Source organism: Xyrauchen texanus, chromosome 14, assembly GCF_025860055.1.
Source record: "Xyrauchen texanus isolate HMW12.3.18 chromosome 14, RBS_HiC_50CHRs, whole genome shotgun sequence".
Lineage (NCBI taxonomy): Eukaryota > Metazoa > Chordata > Actinopteri > Cypriniformes > Catostomidae > Xyrauchen > Xyrauchen texanus.
The window spans coordinates 29,641,038-29,663,340 of NC_068289.1; the positions used below are offsets into that span (position 1 = coordinate 29,641,038).

Consider the following 22,303-nt stretch of genomic DNA (forward strand, 5'->3'; position numbering starts at 1 on the left):
AATCATCACGCCAGACAGAACCCAATTTTGTATATATTTGTCCCCCTAATTTAGAACTTCCCCATCGCCCAAACTACAAACTCTGGGGCAAAGTAAAATTTGAGTGCCTAGAATGTCATAAATAATTCTGAACCTTTAACCAAAAATCTTGGATCTTAACACATATCCAAAAAACTTGGGTTGTGTCTCCAACTTCTGATTGGCATCGCCAGCAGATGGATGTTTTTTTAAGATCAAGCCTATTTAATCTAGAGGGGGTCCAATAAAATTTTTGTCAAATCTTAAATAGCATAAGTGAACCCTTGCATTTCTAGATGCAGACTTGACATTTTTCAGAATCTCAGTCCACAATCCATCCTCCAATACCAAGTTCAATCTTTCTCCCATAATCTCTTGACAGAAGATAAAGCTCCATCCCCCAGACTCTGAGAAAGCAGGAAGTAATACACTGATGCCTCATGACCTTTCCCAAAAGCAGTAATCACCTCTCCCAAAGTATCTGCCAATTTGGGGGGGGGAGGGGGTGGGGGGGTTCTACTCCCAAAAACAGTATAGAGCATGTGGTGCAGCTGTAAATACCTATAAAACTGAGATCTGGGAATCCCAAAATGATGACCCAAATTCTCAAAAGATCTCAACACTCCACTGTCATACAGGTCGCAGAGTGTAGCAACCCCCCTCACAATCCACTCTGACCAACAGAAAGAGGGCCTTATTGATACATAATTTTGGGTTCAGACATATGCATGAGGCAACATTTAAATAAATGTCTGAATTGAATACTCTGGCCACTTTTGTCCAAATCATGTCCAAATGTGAGATAATGTGGTGTGACTTAACTTCTCCAATTAGTTTGATAGAAATACTTTGCAATGGCGAAATAGGGGCAATGATTTCCCATTCAATAGAAAACCAGGGAGGGGCTCTTTCAGGTGGAAGCAAACAATGAGCCAAATGCCTGAGATCCAATGCATAATAATACTTTTTTTTGGGTAGGCCTAGCACACCTTTGTCATTCAGCTATGTAATTTGTTGAAACGTAGTCTGGGACGTTTACCATTCCAAATGAAGGACTTGGCTATGATATCAAATTGCTTGAAATAGGAGAGGAGTACATCTACAGGGAGTGACTGTAGCAGGTAGTTGAATTTTGGAATACAGTTAATTTTAATGACCTTCCCAATCATCAATAAATATAATGAAGCTCATCTGTCCACATCGCTCGAAAATCTTTTAATTAAAGGGTCAAAATTAACTCTAACTAAATCAGACAAATTTGCTGGGAATAAAATACCCAAATACTTTATGCCCTTTTTGGGCCACTGGAAGGCGCCCGGCTGGAAGGCTGTTACTGGATAGTACGCTGCCTTTTCGGAGACTGATTATTCGCTACTGACCACATGATATTGATGAAATGCCTAATGTTATCAGAAGAGCAACAGCCCAGAATAAACCCCACTTGATCTATATGGATTAGAGAAGACATAACTATACTAAATTGATTAGCCAAAATTTTTTACACATTTTTACATCTAGCTGTATAAGGGAAATTTTAACTTTTACACTCACTTGGATATTTGTCCTTTTTAAGAATCAGACCGTTCCAGGCTTGTGTGGTTGGTGGAAGCTTTCAGTTCTTTAATGATTCTGTATAAACTTCTAACAAAAGTGGAGCCAGTTCTGTAGCATAAGATCTGAAAAATTCAGCGGCAAAACCATCTGGCCCCAGAGCCTTGCCTGTAGGTAAGGCCTTAATTACCTCGTCAATCTCCTCCAAGGTTATCTCAGAATCAAGAGAGTTTTTTTGCTCAGTTGTCAATTTAGGAAGTTCTAATGGTTCCACAAATTTTCCTCTATAGTGGAACTATAGATATAAAGATAGAACTCTTTATAAGCATTATTAATATCAATGGCCAAAAATAGGTGTGCCAAGACTTGAGGCTGTAATTGGTGCCAAAGGTGCTTCAACAAAGTATTGAGCAAAAGCTGTGAATACTTATGTATGTGTGATTTTTTTTTGTTTAGTTTTTTATTTTTAATAAATTTGCAAAGATTTCAAACAAACGTATTTCACGTTGTCATTATGGGGTATTGTTTGTAGAATTTTGAGTAAAATAAGGAATTTAATCCATTTTAGAATAAGGCTGTAACCAAATATGGAAAAAGTGAAGCACTGTGAATACTTTCCGGATGCACTGTATGTGTCCGGTGCGCCCTATGACCAATCTGGGCCTGCTGCAATTCTTCATGCTTTCTGTGGAGCACTTGAGTGTTCTTTCTACATTTTGATCCAAAATGAGAGAAATGCAATTCGACTTTGAATGATGTGAAGAGATGTAGAGTGGAGATGTAAATGCATCTCTGTCAAAGCCTAATTTAAATTAGTCTGAGATAAGAGGACAGGGATTAAGAAGAGACTTCCAAAATAAATTTTGGTGATTGTTACCGAGACCCAGCACTGCATATTTTTTACAAATATTTCAGATTATAAAATTAAAAAATACATATTGTGAAGTCATGAAAATGCTGTGACATCATTTTTTTTTTTTTTTATGTAGGGTAAAGCATTAAACTCTTTTGTTCAACCTCTTGAATCCTTTGGCTATGAACACTTAATTTGACAACACTTTACAAAAAGGTTCTATACATGCTTTAGGTATTATGTACTAAAAATAAACAATATTTTCCCAGCTAAATAGCCAATATTAATACAAAAAAATACCATATTTCTCATTGTAAGTTCATTATGGTTCAAAATGCATTATCTATTAATGTACAACATTTATGTTAAAAGTATAAGTATATATCAAGATAAATATGTTTACTATTGTTAACGTAAAGTGTGTTAACTGTGATTTTGATTTAGAATTTGTCTTGAAATAGCTACTACTGAGGCAATTATAAAGTGAAGATACAAATACTCACCTGCACCTTCTTAAAAAAGGAGAGCTGAGAACTGAAGGACATAGTGATAAGAACAACATAACCCTGACACACATCTGTCAACTGTTAATAACAAGCTATTGATGTTGGATGGAATCTATTACACACACTAACTTCAGTTTCATAATTTTCTCTACATAAATACAAAGAAGAAACATTGTAGATTTTTTTTTTAATTAGTTCACTTGGTAGTTATTGGGTCAAAAACAAATCTTGTTTATTTAAGGCCCATCAGGGGCGTAAAGTAATTGGTTAAAAATACTTAAGTATTGTACTTAAGTATTAATTTCTGGAATATGTACTTTGCTCAAGTGCAATTTAAACTGAATACTTGTACTTTTACTTAATTACATTTCCAAAGAAAAATTGTACTTTTTACTCCATATAATTTTATTTAAACTTGAGAATACTCATTACATTTTTGCAGATCATTTTCTTTCATCTCACTGGACTGAAGCCACCCTTTTACTGCATCTGACAAACAACAGATGACAGACCAGAAGGTCAGTCATTTCAAATGATATCGTCTGTGTGGAGTTCCGACCATCAAAACTTCGATTCTAATTTGAGCTTCAGATATGATGAAATATTTGTGTCGACTCGAGACTTGAGACTTCAGGACTCGGATCCTGGCCTTTGTATTGCATATGCAACTCTCTTACCAGTTAAGCTACCGTGCAATTTGATCACACTTAAAAAAGCTTTTAAATGAGTTTGTTATGTAATGCATACATTAAAATGAGTCATGTGCTATAGTATGAATGAATGTTACATTTTATGCTACACAGCTAACCGTGCTTCGGGGCAGTTTTTTTTTATGATTAACTTTTTTTATTGATTCTATTGATTTTTATTGATATCTATTAAACCAAGAAAAAAAAAACATATACAAACAGAATCAATATTTAACCCCCACTCTTCTACATCTTATCCAAAGCACTTTTTTTTTACTGTTTAGTGTCCTCATCTGGGGGATCAGGATCCACACAGACCACAGGGCAAGCACCCCTTGCTGGCCTCCCTAATATCTCTTCCAGCAGCAAACTTGGTTTTCCCCAGAATGGCTCCCATCCAGGTATTGACCAGGCTCAACCTTGCTTAGCTTCAGCAGGCAACCAGTCTTGAGCTATTGACAGACATTTCTGCTGACAGTAAATGCGTTTATGTCATTAGATAGCATTGTGTGAGGAACAGAGCTAAAAGTAAGTGTTTATGTTTTATTCGTTATTTGAGTGAAAGGAGATACAAGTCATTGTTGTTTTAGCGCCTCTAGTGTTCATTCCACCAGGAAATTGCAATTTTACATACAGTACAACAGGCCACATAAAAATAATTTTGCAAAAATAGTTATTGTAAGATGATTCTATGACCAGGTTGTGAATGCCAATAGGGGAGACATGACAAATGCCAGAGACACTAAAAAGGCGAATTAACGAAACAGTTGAATTTAACATCATCCTCTCTCACATAATCTCCTCTCTGGATTTTATTCTAGCTAGGAAAAAGGTTACTTTTTTAAATACTTAAGTACAATTTAATGTGAACACTTTTTTACTTTCACTCAAGTATTTTTTTAGCAAGATACTTGGACTTTTAATTGAGTAAAATTCTCACTCAGTACCCATACTTTCACAAGTATAATTTCGGAGTACTGTTTACACCCCTGGGGCTCATAAATCACAGATGCTTAAAAGATTAACCATATTTTCATAAAGATAAACCTTTTTTTAAATGAAAGAAAATCAGGTGTTAAAACAAAAACAAGTGTTAAATGTCTGAGATTTGAATATAAACAATCAAACGTTTATCTAAAGTTGTTTAAATCTTTGGTTGCCTAATCTCCGTATCCCACCTGAGGGCACTGTTGCAAGTTTCTTAGTTGAAAACGACAACGTGCTGTATGTTTTGGACCAGTCTTTTCCAAGGTATGCATTCACAAGTTTTTGAATAATTATAGTTGAATTTATTTCCACGATAAGCATTGAAAGTTTGCAGTGTTATCAGTTTATGTCATGTTAACTTGCTTATAAAAATGGCACAAAGATAGGTATAACTGACAGTGCAGTCAGAAATTATAATAGGCCTACTGCACTAAATATATATTAAAACATTATAGCGAAAGAATCTAAGACTAAATGAATCTTATTTTTTTTGCAGAAATCAACCATATATTTTGCTGATATAGCTAATAATGAATGGGCACTACCACATTTTCTAATAGGAAACTTAGAGGCCCTCATAAATTGTGGACTAATTTTGAAAAGCGGATTAAAACTTGCTTTGCTAGGAGCAGATCTTTTTCAAATCTGCAATATTTAACTCTCTACCCAGGCATTATATTTTAGACAGAATAAAGACTTATAGCTTGATCCATACAAATTAAGAATATTTACCATATTTCTTCCAAAGTATCCATTGTTTTAACAATGGTATTTATAAGGCCATGGTAAAATGCATGCTCCTCACTAACATGTTTTGTAACTCCTAAAAAGCAAACTATGGCATTTTTGTTATTAAAAATAAATACATTTAGAAACTATAAATACAAAATTTTAATTAAAAAAAAAGCCTAATGTACAGTAAATCAAATTGACACAGCGTTTTCACTGTTTTCCTTGTCAGTGCTGTTTATAATGAGGGGCTGTTAAAGGGATAGCTCAGACAAAAATTGTAATTCTTATCATTTACTTGCCTAATGCCATCCCTGATATGTATGACTTTATAAGAGTATCTCAGCCCTGTAGGTCCATACAATGCAAGTGAATGGTGGCCTTAACTTTGAAGCTCCAAAAAGCACATATAGGCAGCATAAAAGCAATCCATATGACTCCAGTGGTTAAATCTGTGTCTTCAGAAGCTAAATAATTGGTGTGTGTGAGATACAGATCAATATTTAAAGGGATAGTTCACCCAAAAATGATAAGTCTCTCATTTACTGACCCTCAGATGTGTATGACTTTCTTTCTTTTGCAGAACCCAAATTAAGATTTTGATGCATAATGAATGTGACTAATCAAAAACACAAGAAGAAGAATGTGAAAGTTAAAGTTGAGATTGACTGAGCAAGGAGAATTTATAGTAAAATTTATTAAAATATTGATCTGTTTCTCACCCACACCTATGAAATCGCTTCTGAATACATTTATTTAACCACCGGAGTCATATTGATTACTTTTATGCTGCCCTATGTGATTTTTGGAGCTTCACATTTTTTGCACTCATTCACTTGCATTGTATGGACCAAAAGAGCTGAGAAATTAGTTTAAAAATCATCATTAGTGGTCTGCTGAAGAATGAAAGTCATACTTATCCATGGCATAAGGTTGAGTAAATGATGAGAGAACTCATTTTTGGGTGAACTATTCCTTTAAGTCTTTTTTTACTAAATATTCTGCTCCCTGCCCAGTAGGTGCAGATATACACAAAGAATGTGAATTGCCAAAAACAAAAGAAGAAGAATGTGGAAGTGGAGATTTATTGTAAAAAAAATATTGTAACTTAAAATGTATCTGTTTCTCACCCACACTTATCAAATTGCTTCTGAAAAAATAGATTTATCCACTGGCGTTATATGGATTAATTTTATTTTTTCTAATAAACTTCATTTGTTTTCAGCAGAAAATGGCATGAGGGTGAGTAAATGAAAGAATTACAATTTTTGGGTGAACAATGTTTTAGTTATATCACTGGGACATTTGGGGTTTTCATAGAGTTTTGCGACAGAATATTCTGTACCGAATTCTGTATGCCACACTTTTCAGTGGTTCTAGCAGCGCTGCACATGTTGATACAACATCTTACACCAAGTGTCTACCTTTGGTTGAACAGTCTGACCAAAAACTGGCCCAGTTTCTTCCTCTCCCCCTCTCTTGACCATTGAATAACTTTTCTAAAATCCTTAACATTTCTGACACCATTTTATAACCCTTCTGTCCTATCCAGTGTGTGGAGTATTTAAGGCGTGTCAAAGAAAAGTATAATGTTAAACACAAATCAGTCTTAATATGTAGTTTTCCCTGTATCTACACAACAACGTTCTCATAAAGGGGGCTTAGTTTAACCATGGCAATATGACCCTATGACAAAAGCTGCAGAGAAGTGCTAAAGTTGTAAGTCTTCCACTAATGATCCTCAGGTTCTGTCTATATTTCACAGAGACTTCGCATCTTGAGCAACAACTCAGTCACCTGGCTCATCGGTCAGCTCATCAGAAGGTTTTCACAATATTCTTTTACTCTGCGTTTCTATGTGAGTTTAACTAAACGTATTCACATGCTTTTGTCATGTGTTCCATGCACATATTAGCCACATGCGAGCAATCCAGATACCATACAGGATCAAATTCATCATTGAAGTGGTGAAGATCTCATCTCAGTGTGGTCCTGTTGGCTAGCTTGAACAAATGCAACAGAAAATAATCATCACAAACCTTCTCTAGCTTTTATTTAAGCAATCAATATATGAAACTACTATGATAAAAGCTACGTTTTCAAACACACTTGTTTTGCATTGAGTTGGTCAGGGACTGCCATTGACATATAAAACAATAAAACAAAATAGCGATATATATATATATATATATATATATATATATATATATATATATATATATATATATAATGTAATATATTAATCTTTGTTAATGTTAGTTATTAAAAATAGTTTATTGTTTATTCATGTTAGTTCATAGTGTATTAACTATTGTTAATGCATACAGCTTTTGATTATAAAAATGTATTTCTATATGTTGAAATGAACATTAACCATGATTAATACATGCTGTACAAGTATTTTTCATTGTTAGTTCATGTAAACTTATGTTAGCAAATGGAATGTTTTATGTAAAGTGTTACCCATTTTGTTGCATAGATTTTCAGAGCACCCCTTTAGAACTGTACTAGCAAATTTTGAGTTTGCAAGTGTTAGAATCATAAAATCAGGAACTCAGTATGTTAGTCTATGAAATTAATTTGACAAAGTTACTAACATGTTTAAATCAAATGTGTTAAAAACAACAAAACATGTGTTAACCTAAAGTCAGTCTTTTATTTGTGACACTTTTAAATTGTAGTAAACTGTGCATTAGAAAAATATAAAAACATAATAGTAGCAAATAACAAGATAGAATAGTAATATAATGAAATAGAATTATTCAAGACAAGGAAATGCAGTGTCTGTACTTTTATATCTAATTTAATAATAATAATAATAATAATAATAAATAAAAGTTTAGTAAAACTGGGAGAATCTCATTCAACATGTCATTCGTGTGTGCAATATAAGTTATGCATTATTATTTAAAATTTTCAGTTCAAAAGAATAACCCTTTTGACACATAACACCAAATTGTCATTATTATTTGATTATCATCATTTGTCTGCACCAAAAACTGTGGAAAAGTTTTTTTTTTTCTTTTCTCCCAAACATCTGGTAAACTCAAATGAGTAACAGTATTGAGTCTCATCCGCATAGCTCCTCCTGTGTGAAAGATGAGAGATTAGATTGCATGGTAATGTGAGAGCTCTGATTGGCCGCCAAACCTGTCCATCAATGGCTTAAGGACACGATGGGAGGGTTTTACGAATATAAGAGGTAGTGCCTGTGTTGCTGGCGTTACTCATTCTTGTCAAACCCAAACTGAGTTTCCAAACCACAACACACATTGAAATGAGGCGAGCAACATCCTCAACCGATATTCTGGCGTTTCTTTTCCAGCATGCCGACACAGATCAAGAAATGAACGGTCCGGGACTTGAATACGCACATTTGTTTTGATACCCGATAGTATTGTGGTGACCTGCAATTCCACTGCTCTCGCGGACGTCTGTGAAGGAAAGAGCATTCTGCACATGTCAAAGAAGGTTGTTTTATCCGCACGGGATCAGTGGAGAAGTTGGGAATCGGCGGAGCTTGTTAACTTGTTGCGCGGTGATGCAAGTGTCCGATTGCGCAAGAGAATGACTCATGAGCCCGTTATTCTACATGCCATTTCTCTTCAAGTTTCTGCGCTTCAAGGTGCTTGACTTGAAGTTGATTCACAATGACAAGAACTCATCTAACGGAACAAGATTCACTCGCAACATGAGGAACAGTCCGCGCAATTAAGTTCAACTGGACCACCGGAGCTACCCAGGGACGCATAAGTTAGATGACCGTACATGCATCCACATAGTCTACTTTTTTTTTATCAGGTTAAAATTATCCTGACTTCCTACCTAACCAACCCTCGAGATGTCAGAGTCTTGTGAGGATGGGCTGTGCGGGGACGGAGCTCCGGATTTCATCCCTCCGAGAGCGGCTCGCTCAGGCAGGCGGAGCGGAGTCACCGTGCCGCTGGTAGAGCGCGATGATGCGGCTATCCTGGAATCGGTGAAAACAGCACCTAGGAGGAGCAGCATCATTAAGGTACGGTGCTGAGGTGCTCCAAGAACACACACCAATGGTAGTGGTAATAGTATCTGTTGACATTGAAACAAAACCATAGCAAGATCATTTATCGAGATTTATCCAGATCCAACTGTTGAGAGAAGCAGTAACTGATCGACAATAGTCTTTAGGGTTCTCTTATTACAGGTTCTGTCTCCCTGGAGTAACCTGAGGTTTTGTCTTGATCAAGGGCACAATAGTGATAATACATCAATCAACCCTTGTGGGGTTTGAACCTACAACAGTTACCAGCTTAGATCTTAACCCCTACACTCAACCCCCCAACTTTATCAGCCTTGATGCTGACATTTACATTCCTTGGTAATTATGAATGGAATAAATTTTCAGAAATATACATTTTATATCCAATAGTAGACATAACTCTGTGCCTGTTTGGCAGCATTACAGATGTTTCCATTGTGATTAAACTTTCAAGGGCAAAGGGCACCTTTTCAAGAGCTGATTGGAAATGTATGCTGTAGTAAGCAGACTAACAGCTGGAATTCAAAGCCATGACAATGACATAGTTTGGGAAGAGGCCTTTAACTTCATATGTTTATGGTGTTTATTAAAGTAACTGAGTTCACCTGTTGGATCAACGTCCTCACTTACATCATCACTTGACAGTATGAATATAAACACTCAAAAATTAAACTTTTTATTTATTATTTTTTTTTTTTACCACTAGTCACAAAATTGATTTGCAAGCTGGATTCTCAAACAACAAATCAATATTTTCAAAATGACACAGAACCACATTGTTTACACTTTTCAGGGAAATCAGTTTATCAATTATACTGTACACTTGATGTTCTCAGAGACACTCACAAACTTTTGATGGCATATATTGTCTTTCATCCATGCAGGGTCAAAATAATATTTATTTGTTTTGTGGTCAGTTTGAGTAACTACACACAATATGTGTGCCATTCTATGATATCATAGTTAGGAGAGATGGCCAAGGTGATGCCTTATTCTTTAACATGAACTATTATGGCAGTATCATTGAGGGTCATGATCATTAGTCCTTAAATATCAGGTAACCTAACCATAGTCATTTGATCTCCTTTCTTGGATGACCACATCCAAAGCCTGTTCGTACCCTTTAATAAAAAAAAGCAGTGAAATGAAAAGAGCCAGAGGCCATTTTCCACACAAATGTTGATGGAGTATAAACGGCAAGGCCATTGTGACCTAAAGGTTGACCTGAAATAATTCCTGTCTTCAAAAACAATTCAAAGATAACAAGGACAAACATCAAAACATCCAAATAAAGGAACAATTCACCAGAAAATGTAAATTCTGTCATTTTTAACACCCTCATGTCATTCCAAACCTTTAAGCTGTTATTTATTTTCCTTGGAACATAATTTTTTTTTTTAAAGAATCTTCACAAGGATCTTTTACATACACACAAGTTCATAGTGACCACAGATTGTTAAGCTCTAAAAAGGAGAAAATGACATTGTAAAAGCAACATAAAGGTCGTCCATATGACTTGTGTGCTATTAGTGCATTCAGTTCATCCTGGGAAGTGCGCACAAATGAAGTCGTAACTCATAAATAGGATGTGATGTGTGTTCAAGTGATTTTAGTCAGAAAGAATGAACCCATTTTGCAATTTCATATTTCTTTCTCTATTTCTCACTGACTAGGGAAGGCAGGAAGATTTTTTAGACCAATGCAACAAAATGAAGAGCAAAGCTACGCATTAGGTGTGTAAGCAATGCTTTATCAGTCATATTTTCTGCCAGGTTTTATCATTATTCTTCATTAACTGTAAAATAAACTGCACGTTCAAAAAAGTGAAATAGGATTAATACAAATAACAATTTACTTCCACCTTGATTCACCATGACATGAACTTGGAAAGTTGGGGCTCAAAGAAAATTGTACATTTTACAGTTTTACACTCGCAATTTCGACTTTGTGGTGGCGTTCATGTGCGCTTAAAGGTGCCGTAAATAATTGTTTTTCATGGAATAAAAAAATCTCAGCTGTTTCTGTGACAGCACTAGACTCTGTAAACGGCAAACAAAAATGTGTCCTCGTCTGCAGACAATGGCGCTTTTGACCTGCCAATCATTCTGCGCATTCTCATAGTATTGTAGTTGCAGTGCTGGCTTACTGCCTTTTTTAAACCATGTTGTTCATAACAGTTGTCTGTTGAGGGTGCTATTATGCTGCTGTTGTTTTAAACAACAGTTTCTGCTCGATGTTGGTCTCAATAAAGCTGATTTGTTATATTTGCTGAGCGGGGTTTTGGAAAGAGGGGCGTGGCTAATTCAAAGGCTCAGTCTCGTTAATACGATCATTCTGACATGATTTGAACGTATCATTATTACGTATTGAATATATTCAAAGTCCCCTAAAGTCATACAATAGCTTTGTGTGAGGAACAAATAGATATTTAAAGGAATATTCCGGGTTCAATGCAAATAAAGCTCAATCAACAGCATTTTTGGTATAATGTTGATAAACACATAAATGTATTTTGACTTGCACCTCCTTTTCTTTAAAAAAAGCCAAAATCTAGGTTACAGTGAGACTTACAATGGAAGTGAATGGGGGCCAATCAATACAAAAAAATACTCATTATTTGAAAAGTGTAGCCACATAAACAATATGGTGCTATGACGTTGCAATGTCAACAAACACTAAAACCCTAAAATGACTGAAAACATTATGATTTAAACAACAGAAGATTTAATGTAAGTGCTTTTATAAAGTTAGAAGCTAAAAATTTCTGGTTTTTAAACACTCCAAAAATTAGCCCCATTCACTTCCATTGTAAGTGCCTCACTGTAACTTCAATTTTTGCTTTTTTAAGAAAAGGACAGGCATGTTTAAATATTTTTTTTGTGATCAACATTATGCCACAAATGCTGTCAATTGAGCTTAACTTGTATTGAACCTGGAATATTCCTTTAAGTCACTATTCACTGGAAAAATTTACCTACTCTCAAGCTATCAAATCAAATGTGGCTCCTGTAAGGAAGTTTTGACATCATGACGTTTAGTTACGAGACGCTCGAAACAACAGTGTTTGATGTTTGAAATATCTTTTTGTATTCCACGGAAACCATATAACAGCATTTTGGAACGAGATGGGGGTGAGTAAATAATGAAAGTGTTTTCTTTTTTGGGTGAATTATTCTTTTAAAGTATAAGTTTATTTCTTCATTTCTTCCCATATTTGCAGTACTATTTAAGAACCTTCTAAGAGTTTTCATGGATTCCTGATAAAAAGGAAAAGTCAAGTTGAGATTGCCTGACGTGTTGAGAACACACACATGCCTTCTGGGTCCAGCAGTTATAATGCCTTTGAAAATCATTGATCCAGGGTTATGGTGTAATGCTGCAACATCTTTACGTCAGTGCTTGTGAAGGTCAGCCCCATTATCCTCAACATTGTTTGATGCTTAGGTGCTACTTATCACCAAGTTCAGTCCTCAAAGGCCTTACATATGCTCTTTTAGTTAAGTAAGCAGGAAGTGTTACTGGGTAATTGACAGACGACAAAGATGACAATGATGTCAGTGACAGGCACTGTGGATGGAGTGGAGAGAGGGGGCAGTGTTCATGTGACTCATCCCAGCATGGGTTCTTGTACTGTTTGTTTCAGATCCAGTATATGAGTAATGTAACCCTTTCTTCAGCCAATATACCCAGCCCTCCAAGACACTGTCCAGAGTCTTTATTGTTTTTTCAAATGATACAGAACTGAGAACTTGCTCAGACTTAGAGAGCGAGGTTCAAAATCCAGCTGTTGTTGTTGTTTTCCTTTTTTCCCAACTTCTAATATGCTTTTTTAATTTGTAAATTATATTAGCAGTTTTAGTAAAAATTGAATTTTTAAATTGAATTTCTTAGTATTTGGGTTGTTCCACTTTTGCTTTATGCATGCACTGGATTCTCCTGATGATCCATGTTATCCCAGCAAGATATATGAGAATGTTCCAAAGAGCATCTTGTGTGCTTCAATGGAAGCAAGAAAACCTGACTTTTTGTACAAAGGAGTTTGTCACATGTGCTTCTTTGATTATTTACTTGGAAACAGTGCAGTCTTAAATATTTCTTATTTATTTTATGTCATTTTCAAAATACTAAAACTATAAATTTAGTTCCAGGTTTAAATTAGATTTTGAATCCCTGATTTCATCGTGGACTTCTGAATCCCAGACTGGAGAACTTGTTGCTGACCTGATATCTACAGAGCACCCTGTGTGCAGTTATATGTACATATGGGCATAATAATCAAACAAATTTGAACATGTAGCATCCCATGCAGCATACCCCCCCCCCCAACAGATGTACTTTGTCCATGCACTTGACAGCGAAGGACAATCCAAATGCACAACAGCAGCAGTGCACAGTTATTCATAGGGATAATTGAGTGTGGTCCCAGATAAGAATGATATTTCATGCTCGGCACATAAGCGATAGTAAAAACGGATTGATATGTGTTCTCACCGTCCTTGGTGAGAGGATGACCCAAAGTTTCCAAGATTAATTTGCTCTGTATCTGTTCTTGGACTGCTAACATTGTTAAGGGTTTTCAGTTGGCAATCCGGATAATAGGCACATTTGTTGAGAGTGCAAGTACTTGCACTCTCATGGTAGAATAAAATAAACTGCAGAGGCCTACTTACGTACAAGTTTATTTTGTATGGACATGGTCTCATTCACTAATATATCCGTAGATGTGTTTTTATGTGAAAAGTAAAAGGTTATAGATCATTTTTAAGGATGTAAATGATAACAAAGGAATTAGAATTCTACTGTGTATGTCTGGCCCTGAAGCATTTGTGGTAGCAGCAACCCACAACTGTCAAAATAAAAGGACTAGGATGTCCTTTTAGAGTCTAGCTAAAACAGAACAAACAAGATATTTGCAAAAACTGAAAATAACTAAAAGACTTGTGCAGCTTTAGTCATTATAATGGGAGCAGTATTCACTTTTAGAGCTCTACCTCTCAAACTTAAAATGTTTTGTCATAAATTTCGTTCACCTACCAGAAATAAGATTTGTGCAACAGTTGTTAGTACTGCACGTATTCATCCAGCTGTCTCGCTTGACTGCTGCAGTTCATGTGTCCGTTTGTCTTGCTTTTTCCGAGATCTAAACACTTTAATTTCTGTTTGTTCCAGGCATGGTCCAAATTTTAATAATGGCATTTTATGACAGTTATGTTAAAGTTACTATGAATGAAGCACCACCTGCTGTTGTTTTGAATGAGGGTGTGTTCCATTCAGAAGTGATGATCCCTATGCTCTGTTGTCTTCAAAGACTTTACCATCTACTGTAAGAGCTTTGAAAGTCTAATATGTGTGGAGTTCAAAAATATGTCACTTCCTTAAACCGCCTTGAAATGATTAGGGTTAGGATTATAATCTTGCCCACGGATTATTTAATTAAGATATGAATTTGGTTTATTCTAAAGGTGCGGTCAAACTAGACCTTGTGGCTGATTCAATTCCATTCATAAACATGTGAATACGGGAGAGCAGAAATGGAAGCTCGTGCGAAGACGTTTTGTTTTCCGCTGCAGTGGCATGCACAGACCTCTGCAGGGAAAGGGGAGGAAGGATAAAAAAAAGGCACTGATATTTTTTCTTTGCGTTGTACTTAAATATACTTATTTCTTTGCTACAGTATTAAAGCATTTTTCGATTATTATACAAATATCATAATTATTTCCTTCATCACAAATAATAGCATATTCTGTTTTCTTTCTCACAAAAAGTACAATAGTATTACAACGTTTTTTTAGACATGGTCCATGGTAATGCCATGTATTTGACATGTGCCATAGTAAAACCATGGTATTTTCTGAAGTACCATGAAAATATCATGAAATTTGAATATAATCATTCAGTACCATAATATTACCCTTGTAGTACCACACTGCATAAAATTGTTGATCTTTTTCTTCTCTCATCACTCTTCTGTTCACTTTCTATCATCTCTGGTAACTTCATCCTTTTATCTCTGCAGCTTTTACTCTGAGTGCATCATCCTCTTTATAGAACTGATACTTTGTATAGTACTTAATTTCTTCATAAAACCATGGTTCTGAATGGTTAAAAAAATGCTAATTCATGGTACTTTTAAAAATGTTTTTAATAGTCTAATGGCTTATTCCTTTAAACAAAAAGTAAACTGGGTTTAAGTGAATAAGACAGCTCCTTTTATGACAGTTTTCTTCAAAAGACTTACTGAATTTCCATCTATATGAAAGCAATGTGACCGCTTCTGTTATAGTTAATAAATCTTTCCACACTGCAAGTGTGTGATGTCAGTATTATAATTTTTTTAATGAACTTTCACTACAATACTGTACTGCCATCAAGTAGACTTTTTACCTGACCTGTTACCTGTCTGAGGCAAGCCACTTTGATGATTCCGGGGTGAATTCCCAACAGCATTTTTGCACTCTTGAAGGGCACTGCATGCGGTGGACGCCTCTCGAAGGGTTGTTCCAAACAAAAGTGAGAAAATGGCCCTCCCACATGAAAACTTTATACTGAATAGTGAATCAGTGCTCCCTAAATTCCATCAGTATGTGGACTTTGCAACGAGAGGGGCGAACGCGCTTGATCTTGTTTACACAAACATCCCAGGCGCATACCGGGCGGAGCCCCGCCCCCACCTCGGCTACTCAGACCACATCTCTGTTATGTTAATTCCAGCATACAGACCGCTCGTCAGACGCACAAAACAGCTTCAGAAGCAGGTGAAAACCTGGCCAGCAGGAGCCATCTCTGCTCTTCAGGACTGTTTTGAGTGTACTGACTGGCACATGTTCAGGGAGGCTGCAACATATGGCGATTCTACCAACTTGGAGGAATACACAGCATCAGTGACCAGCTACATCAGCAAGTGCATTGATGATGTCACTTTCTCAAGACCATCACCACACGCTCCAACCAGAAGCCGTGGATGACTGCGGAGGTGCGCACGCTGCTGAGGTCCCGAGACTCCGCCTTCAGAGCAGGCGATAAGGCAGCCCTAAGAACAGCTAGGGCCAAACTGTCACGGGCAATCAGAGAGGCAAAGCGCGCACACGCCCAGAGAATCCACAGTCACTTCCAGGACAGCAGTGACACGCGGCGCATGTGGCAGGGCATCCAGGCCATCACCAACTACAGGACAACATCAGTTGCCTGTGACAAAGATGCCTCCCTTCCAGATGCGCTGAATGACTTCTACGCTCGGTTTGAAGTGCAGAACGACGTGATGGCGAGGAAGTCCACCCCTCCTCCCAACGACCAGGTGCTCTGTCTTACTATGGCAGATGTGAGGAAAACTCTACGTAGAGTCAACCCACGGAAGGCTGCTGGACCAGACAACATTCCTGGCAGAGTGCTCAGAGGATGTGCAGACCAGCTAGCAGATGTTCTTACCGACATCTTCAACATCTCTCTGAGCAGCGCCGTCGTTCCAACGTGCTTCAAGGCCACCACCATCATCCCCATGCCAAAGAAGTCTTCAGTGTCCTGCCTCAACGACTACCGTCCCGTCACACTTACACCCATCATCATGAAGTGCTTCGAGAGACTCGTCATGAGGCAGATTAAGACCCAGCTGCCCCCTCACTAGACCCACTGCAGTTTGCGTGATCGTTCAAACCGCTCAACGGACGATGCCATCACCACAACCCTCCATCTGGCCCTCACCCACCTAGACAATAAGGACTCATACGTTCGAATGCTGTTCATAGATTTCAGCTCAGCATTCAACACAATCATTCCCCAGCACCTGATTGGAAAGCTGAACCTGCTGGGCCTGGACACCTCCCTCTGCAACTGGATCCTGGACTTCCTGACTGGGAGACCTCAGTCAGTCCGGATCGGGAACAGCATCTCCACCACACTGAGCACTGGGGCCCCCCAGGGCTGTGTGCTCAGTCCACTGCTGTTCACTCTGCTGACTCACGACTGTGCAGCAATGCACAGCTCGAATCACATCATCAAGTTCAGCTGATGACACGACCGTGGTGGGTCTCATCAGCAAGAACGACGAGTCAGCATACAGAGAGGAGGTGCAGCGGCTGACGAACTGGTGTAGAGCCAACAACCTGTCCCTGAATGTCGACAAAACAAAAGAGATGGTTGTTGACTTTAGGAGAGCACAAGGTGAACACACTCCGCTGAACATCGACGGCTCCTCTGTGGAGATCGTCAAAAGCACCAAATTCCTTGGTGTTCACTTGGCGGAGAACCTCACCTGGTCCCTCAACACCAGCTCTATCACCAAGAAAGCCCAGCAGCGTCTCTACTTTCTTCGAAGGCTGAGGAAAGCACATCTCCAAACCCCCATCCTCACTACATTCTATAGAGGGACTATTGAGAGCATCCTGAGCAGCTGCATCACTGCCTGGTTTGGGCCTTGCACCGTTTCGGACCGCAAAGCCCTGCAGAGGATAGTGAGGACAGCTGAGAAGATCATTGGGGTCTCTCTTCCCTCCATCAAAGACATTTACAAAAAACACTGTATCCATAGAAGCAACCAGCATTGTGGACTGACCCCACACACCCCTCACACAAACTCTTTACCCTCCTCCCGCCTGGCAAGAGGTACCGAAGCATTCGGGCCCTCACGGCCAGACTGTGTAACAGCTTCTTCCCCAAGCCATCAGACTCCTCAATACTCAGAGACTGGTTTGACACACATGTGTCCTGAGTTGCACTTTAATTACTGTCACTTTATAACTGTCTGCTACCTCAATAACTGCTATGTGCATAGAACATTATCTCATAGTATGTTATGTTTACATTTTAGAAACTGTCATCTTTTGCACTGAGTACTGGTCGGCGCTGCACTGTCTATTGTCCTGTTCATTGTCAGAAATTTGTTGTACTGTCCTGTACTTTTTGCACATGTTTGCACGTGCACTTTATATAGGTATATATAGGTTTTTTATATAGGTATTTTATTTCGCTGTGTTGTCTCATGTGGTCCTGTGTTGGTCCTTTGTTGTTTTTATGTAGCACCATGGTCCTGGAGGAACGTTGTCTCGATTTGCTGTGTACTGTACTAACTGTATATGGTTGAAACGACAATAAAAACCACTTGACTTGACTTGACTTGATCATGTTATTCTGTGGTCTAATATTTTTTTGTGTAAAATTGAGGCCCAGGTCAGGGAGCAGACAAACTGGTTAATCCGAACATCTGCTAGCTGCATTGAGACGTCACTCAGGTCACATAAACTACAACACATAGAGACTGTATATCATAAAGAGACTGTGTCTGTTCTCCGAACTACTAAAGAGTGGTGGTGGCGTAGTGGGCTAAAGCACATAACTGTTAATCAGAAGGTCGCTGGTTTGAGCCCCACAGCCACCACCATTATGTCCTTGAGCACGACACTTAACTCCAGGTTGCTCTGGGGGGGGTTGTCCCTGTAATAAGTGCACTGTAAGTTGCTTTGGATAAAAGCGTCTGCCAAATGCATAAATGTAAATGTAAACACCGACCCCTCACTAAATAATTTAGAAAAATGTTTAACCTTTTCGCACGTGAGTTTCTTCTGTACTTGCGGATCTCCCAGCGTCATCACTTGTCGATGTTGTGGATCAACTGGGAATCAAATTATCTTGGGATGTGCATGTGAATAATTTTACTTGCCTTTTCAGCAGATTCGTTCAATGTGAATTCTGCCTTACAAAACAAATTATTGTTAATGAGTAAAGAAAAGTGTTATGCACATTACAAAAATGTTGGTATCATTATTAACCCGCTTTGTTTCATCGATGTCTGTTACAATAAATCTAACACAATTTTAAGAGCAATTTTAACGGTTTCACAGGGTAACATCTGGTTTCCCATGTTAACATGGGACATTGATTTTAATGGGAACTGGCGATTAAACTTGTCAATCGTAAGTGGAACACTTTACTTACGAGGAGGACGAATCTCGCGTTGCCTCCGTATCTGAGACCGTCAATCTGCACATCTTATCACGTGGCCTGTTGAGCGTGTTACCACGGAGACCTAGCGCGTTTGGAGGCTCTCGCTATCCTCCACCGCATCCACGCACAACTCGCCACATGCCCCACCTAGAGTGAGAACCACATTATAGTGACCACGATTAGGTTAACCTAATGTGACTCTACCCACCCTAGCAACTGGGCCAATTGGTTGCCTAGGAAGCATGATTGGTATCACTCAGCATGCCCTGGATTTGAACTTACAACTCCAGGTGTGATAGTTAGTGTCTTTACTTGCTGAGCTACCCAGTTTAGAAAGTTTAGAGGTCATCTGGACTGTGAGCTGTGTAATTCTTCCTCTCCTCAGTCAGGTGTGAGCTGCAGAGCTACACTCGTGCATTATCATTAGAGTTTAATTTGATCTCATGTTATGTTAAATTAGATCAAACAACGCGACAGGAAGTGTTCAGGACTGTCCAATGTATAAAACATGCCAAAGCTCAGTGCACGTAACCCACACTAAATCCACACTAGTGCAAATACTGCTCCAGAGCGGTCTTTCAGGCTAAGTATATCCCATTCTAGGTGTCAGTTTGTCCATATACTCGGGTGACATTTCACCCCATGCTTCCTGTAGCACTTGCCATATATGTGGCTGTCTTGTCGGGCACTTCTCATGCACCTTAGCTGATCCCACAAAAGCTCAATGGAGTTAAGATCCATAACACTCTTTTCCAATTATCTGTTGTCCAATGTCTGTGTTTCTTTGCCCACTCTAACCTTTTCTTTTTGTTTTTCTGTTTCAAAAGTGGCTATTTCTTTGCAATTCTTCCCATAAGGCCTGCACCCTGAGTCTTCTCTTTACTGTTGTACATGAAACTGGTGTTGAGCATGTAGAATTCAATGAAGCTTTCAGCTGAGGACATGTGAGGTGTCTATTTATGAAACTAGAGACTCGTATGTACTTATCCTCTTGTTTAGTTGTACATCTGGCCTTCCACATCTCTTTCTGTCCTTGTTAGAGCCTTTGAAGACTGTAGCGTACACCTTCATCTTCAGTTTTTTGGGCAATTTCAAGCATTGTATAGCCTTCATTCCTTAAAACAATGATTGACTGATGAGTTTCTAGAGAATGCTGTTCCTTTTTTGTTGTTGCCATTTTTGACCTAATATTGACCTTAAGACAAACAAACACGAAGACAATGTTAAGCTTTATTTAACAAACCAAATAGCTTTCAACTGTGTTTGATATATTGGCAAGTGATTTTCTAGTACCAATTTAGCAATTTAGCAGAGTGATGACTGTTGGAAATGGGGCCTGTCTAGATTTGATAAAAAATATTTTTTTTCAAATAGTGATGGTGCCGTTTTTTACATCAGTAATGTCCGGACTATACTTTGTGATCAGTTGAATGCCACTTTGGTGAATTAAAGTACCAATTCCTTCAGAAACAGTATAATCTGTACATTATTCCAAACTTTTGGCCACCAGTGTATATTTGAATATTTTGCACTAAACTTAAAATATATTGTTTTATCCTTACAATCAACAACTTTAAATCAATAGTTTTATATTTTCCATTGTTTTTATTTTGATTTGGACATTCACAATGCTTCATGGGACTATAGACCATTATCTTATGAATACATTTTTGCTTCAAATTAAAGTTTGTTATGTTGTGATTCACCTCAGAACTGGTTGATCTGGTTCATGTCTTAGAACTCTTTATGATTATTGTTTTAATCCCTATGAATGGGTAAATACGTCTTGAACAAAGGCAGCTAAAAAGCTGCATGGTTTACATTGTTATAGATATTTTTGCTTGCTCAAAGCCTAGTATTACCACACTTTAAACAAGGTAGATCAAGACTGCAGTTTTATGTTTAGTCCTTAACATAAAACACACCCAAACCACCATAAGAGCTTTCCATACAACCTTGCATGTACAGCCATTTGACAATCTCTGCAAATGTTTCCTTATAACAACTCTTTGAAGATGTGCTCTCGCTTAAACGATCTTAGAGTAAAGTGTGCAATACTTAAAACCAGTTGAAACACAGTATCTAATCTCACTCATTAATATTTTTGCTTCATGAATAAAAGAGAATATATCTGAATCATTGAATGTAATTTTTGTCAAAGCAGATTCAAACCAAAATGTGATCTCTATTGGGAGGTTAAACGTTTTTTTAAAACATCTGCTGAGAGGAAACCCTCAGGCCACAGTATAAAAAGATTTTTTTTTAGCAATTTGCAAAAAAAAAAAATGTTTTATCTAAGTAAACTTGTTTGGTAGTGCTGTGCTCTGTTTCGGACAGTAATTGTTTAGAACCCGTTACTGGCTGTTTGTCAAGAAGAATGACAATGTAGTTGCTATGACTGTGTGTGACTTTGTGGTTATGTGAGCCTGTGTTTGTGTGAGTTGGTGTCCTGATGACAGACTGGGGGGCTCTGTGCTCTAGTGTCACTCAGCTACTGGTGCCACAATCCACTGAATGGTGTTTTCCTTCCTATCTTACGCAAGCACTGATCTCAGCCTCTATTATGATCATGGGGCTTATGCAGCCTTTAAGTTCACCAGGAAGCTTCTACATTTTAGTTGGGCAGTTGTTATTATGACATTTTACGCATTCAAGTCAAAATATGGCAGCAGGCAAAACAAAACAATATGGATGGGTATCTAAGTTTGCCAAGACAAACTTTGAGGTTGGATTGGCAAGGTCTTATCTGACATTAAGTTCATTAAGTGGTTGCTAAGGTCATGTCAGTGGAAGCTAGCCATTGTTAGGATCTTCTGGCTGGTTTCTAAGTGTTGCTAAGGGGAACCAGCTTGTTGCTATGCATTTCTAGCTGATTTTTCTCAGTTAAATCAGAAACAGCAAGTTTACTTTTTTAGTTTTATCTGTCTGTGGTTATTGAAATTTGAAAACTGCCCCCAGAGGCCAAAGGGAGAAGCGGCAAAAACTAGTTGTGAATCGAGTTATTTTTAGCTGTACA

At 37.9% G+C, this 22,303-nt stretch overlaps 1 protein-coding gene across 1 annotated transcript in view; it reads left to right on the forward strand.

Annotated features, from left to right (window-relative positions):
• Positions 1–8,580: 8,580 nt before the first annotated feature.
• LOC127655211 (inactive phospholipase C-like protein 1) overlaps positions 8,581–22,303 on the forward strand; it is a 90,808-nt gene continuing 77,085 nt past the window's right edge. Inside the window, exon 1 of the mRNA XM_052142883.1 lies at positions 8,581–9,348. Coding sequence (XP_051998843.1) covers positions 9,175–9,348 — 174 coding nt within the window. The 5' untranslated portion in view covers positions 8,581–9,174. The remainder of the gene's footprint in view (positions 9,349–22,303) is intronic.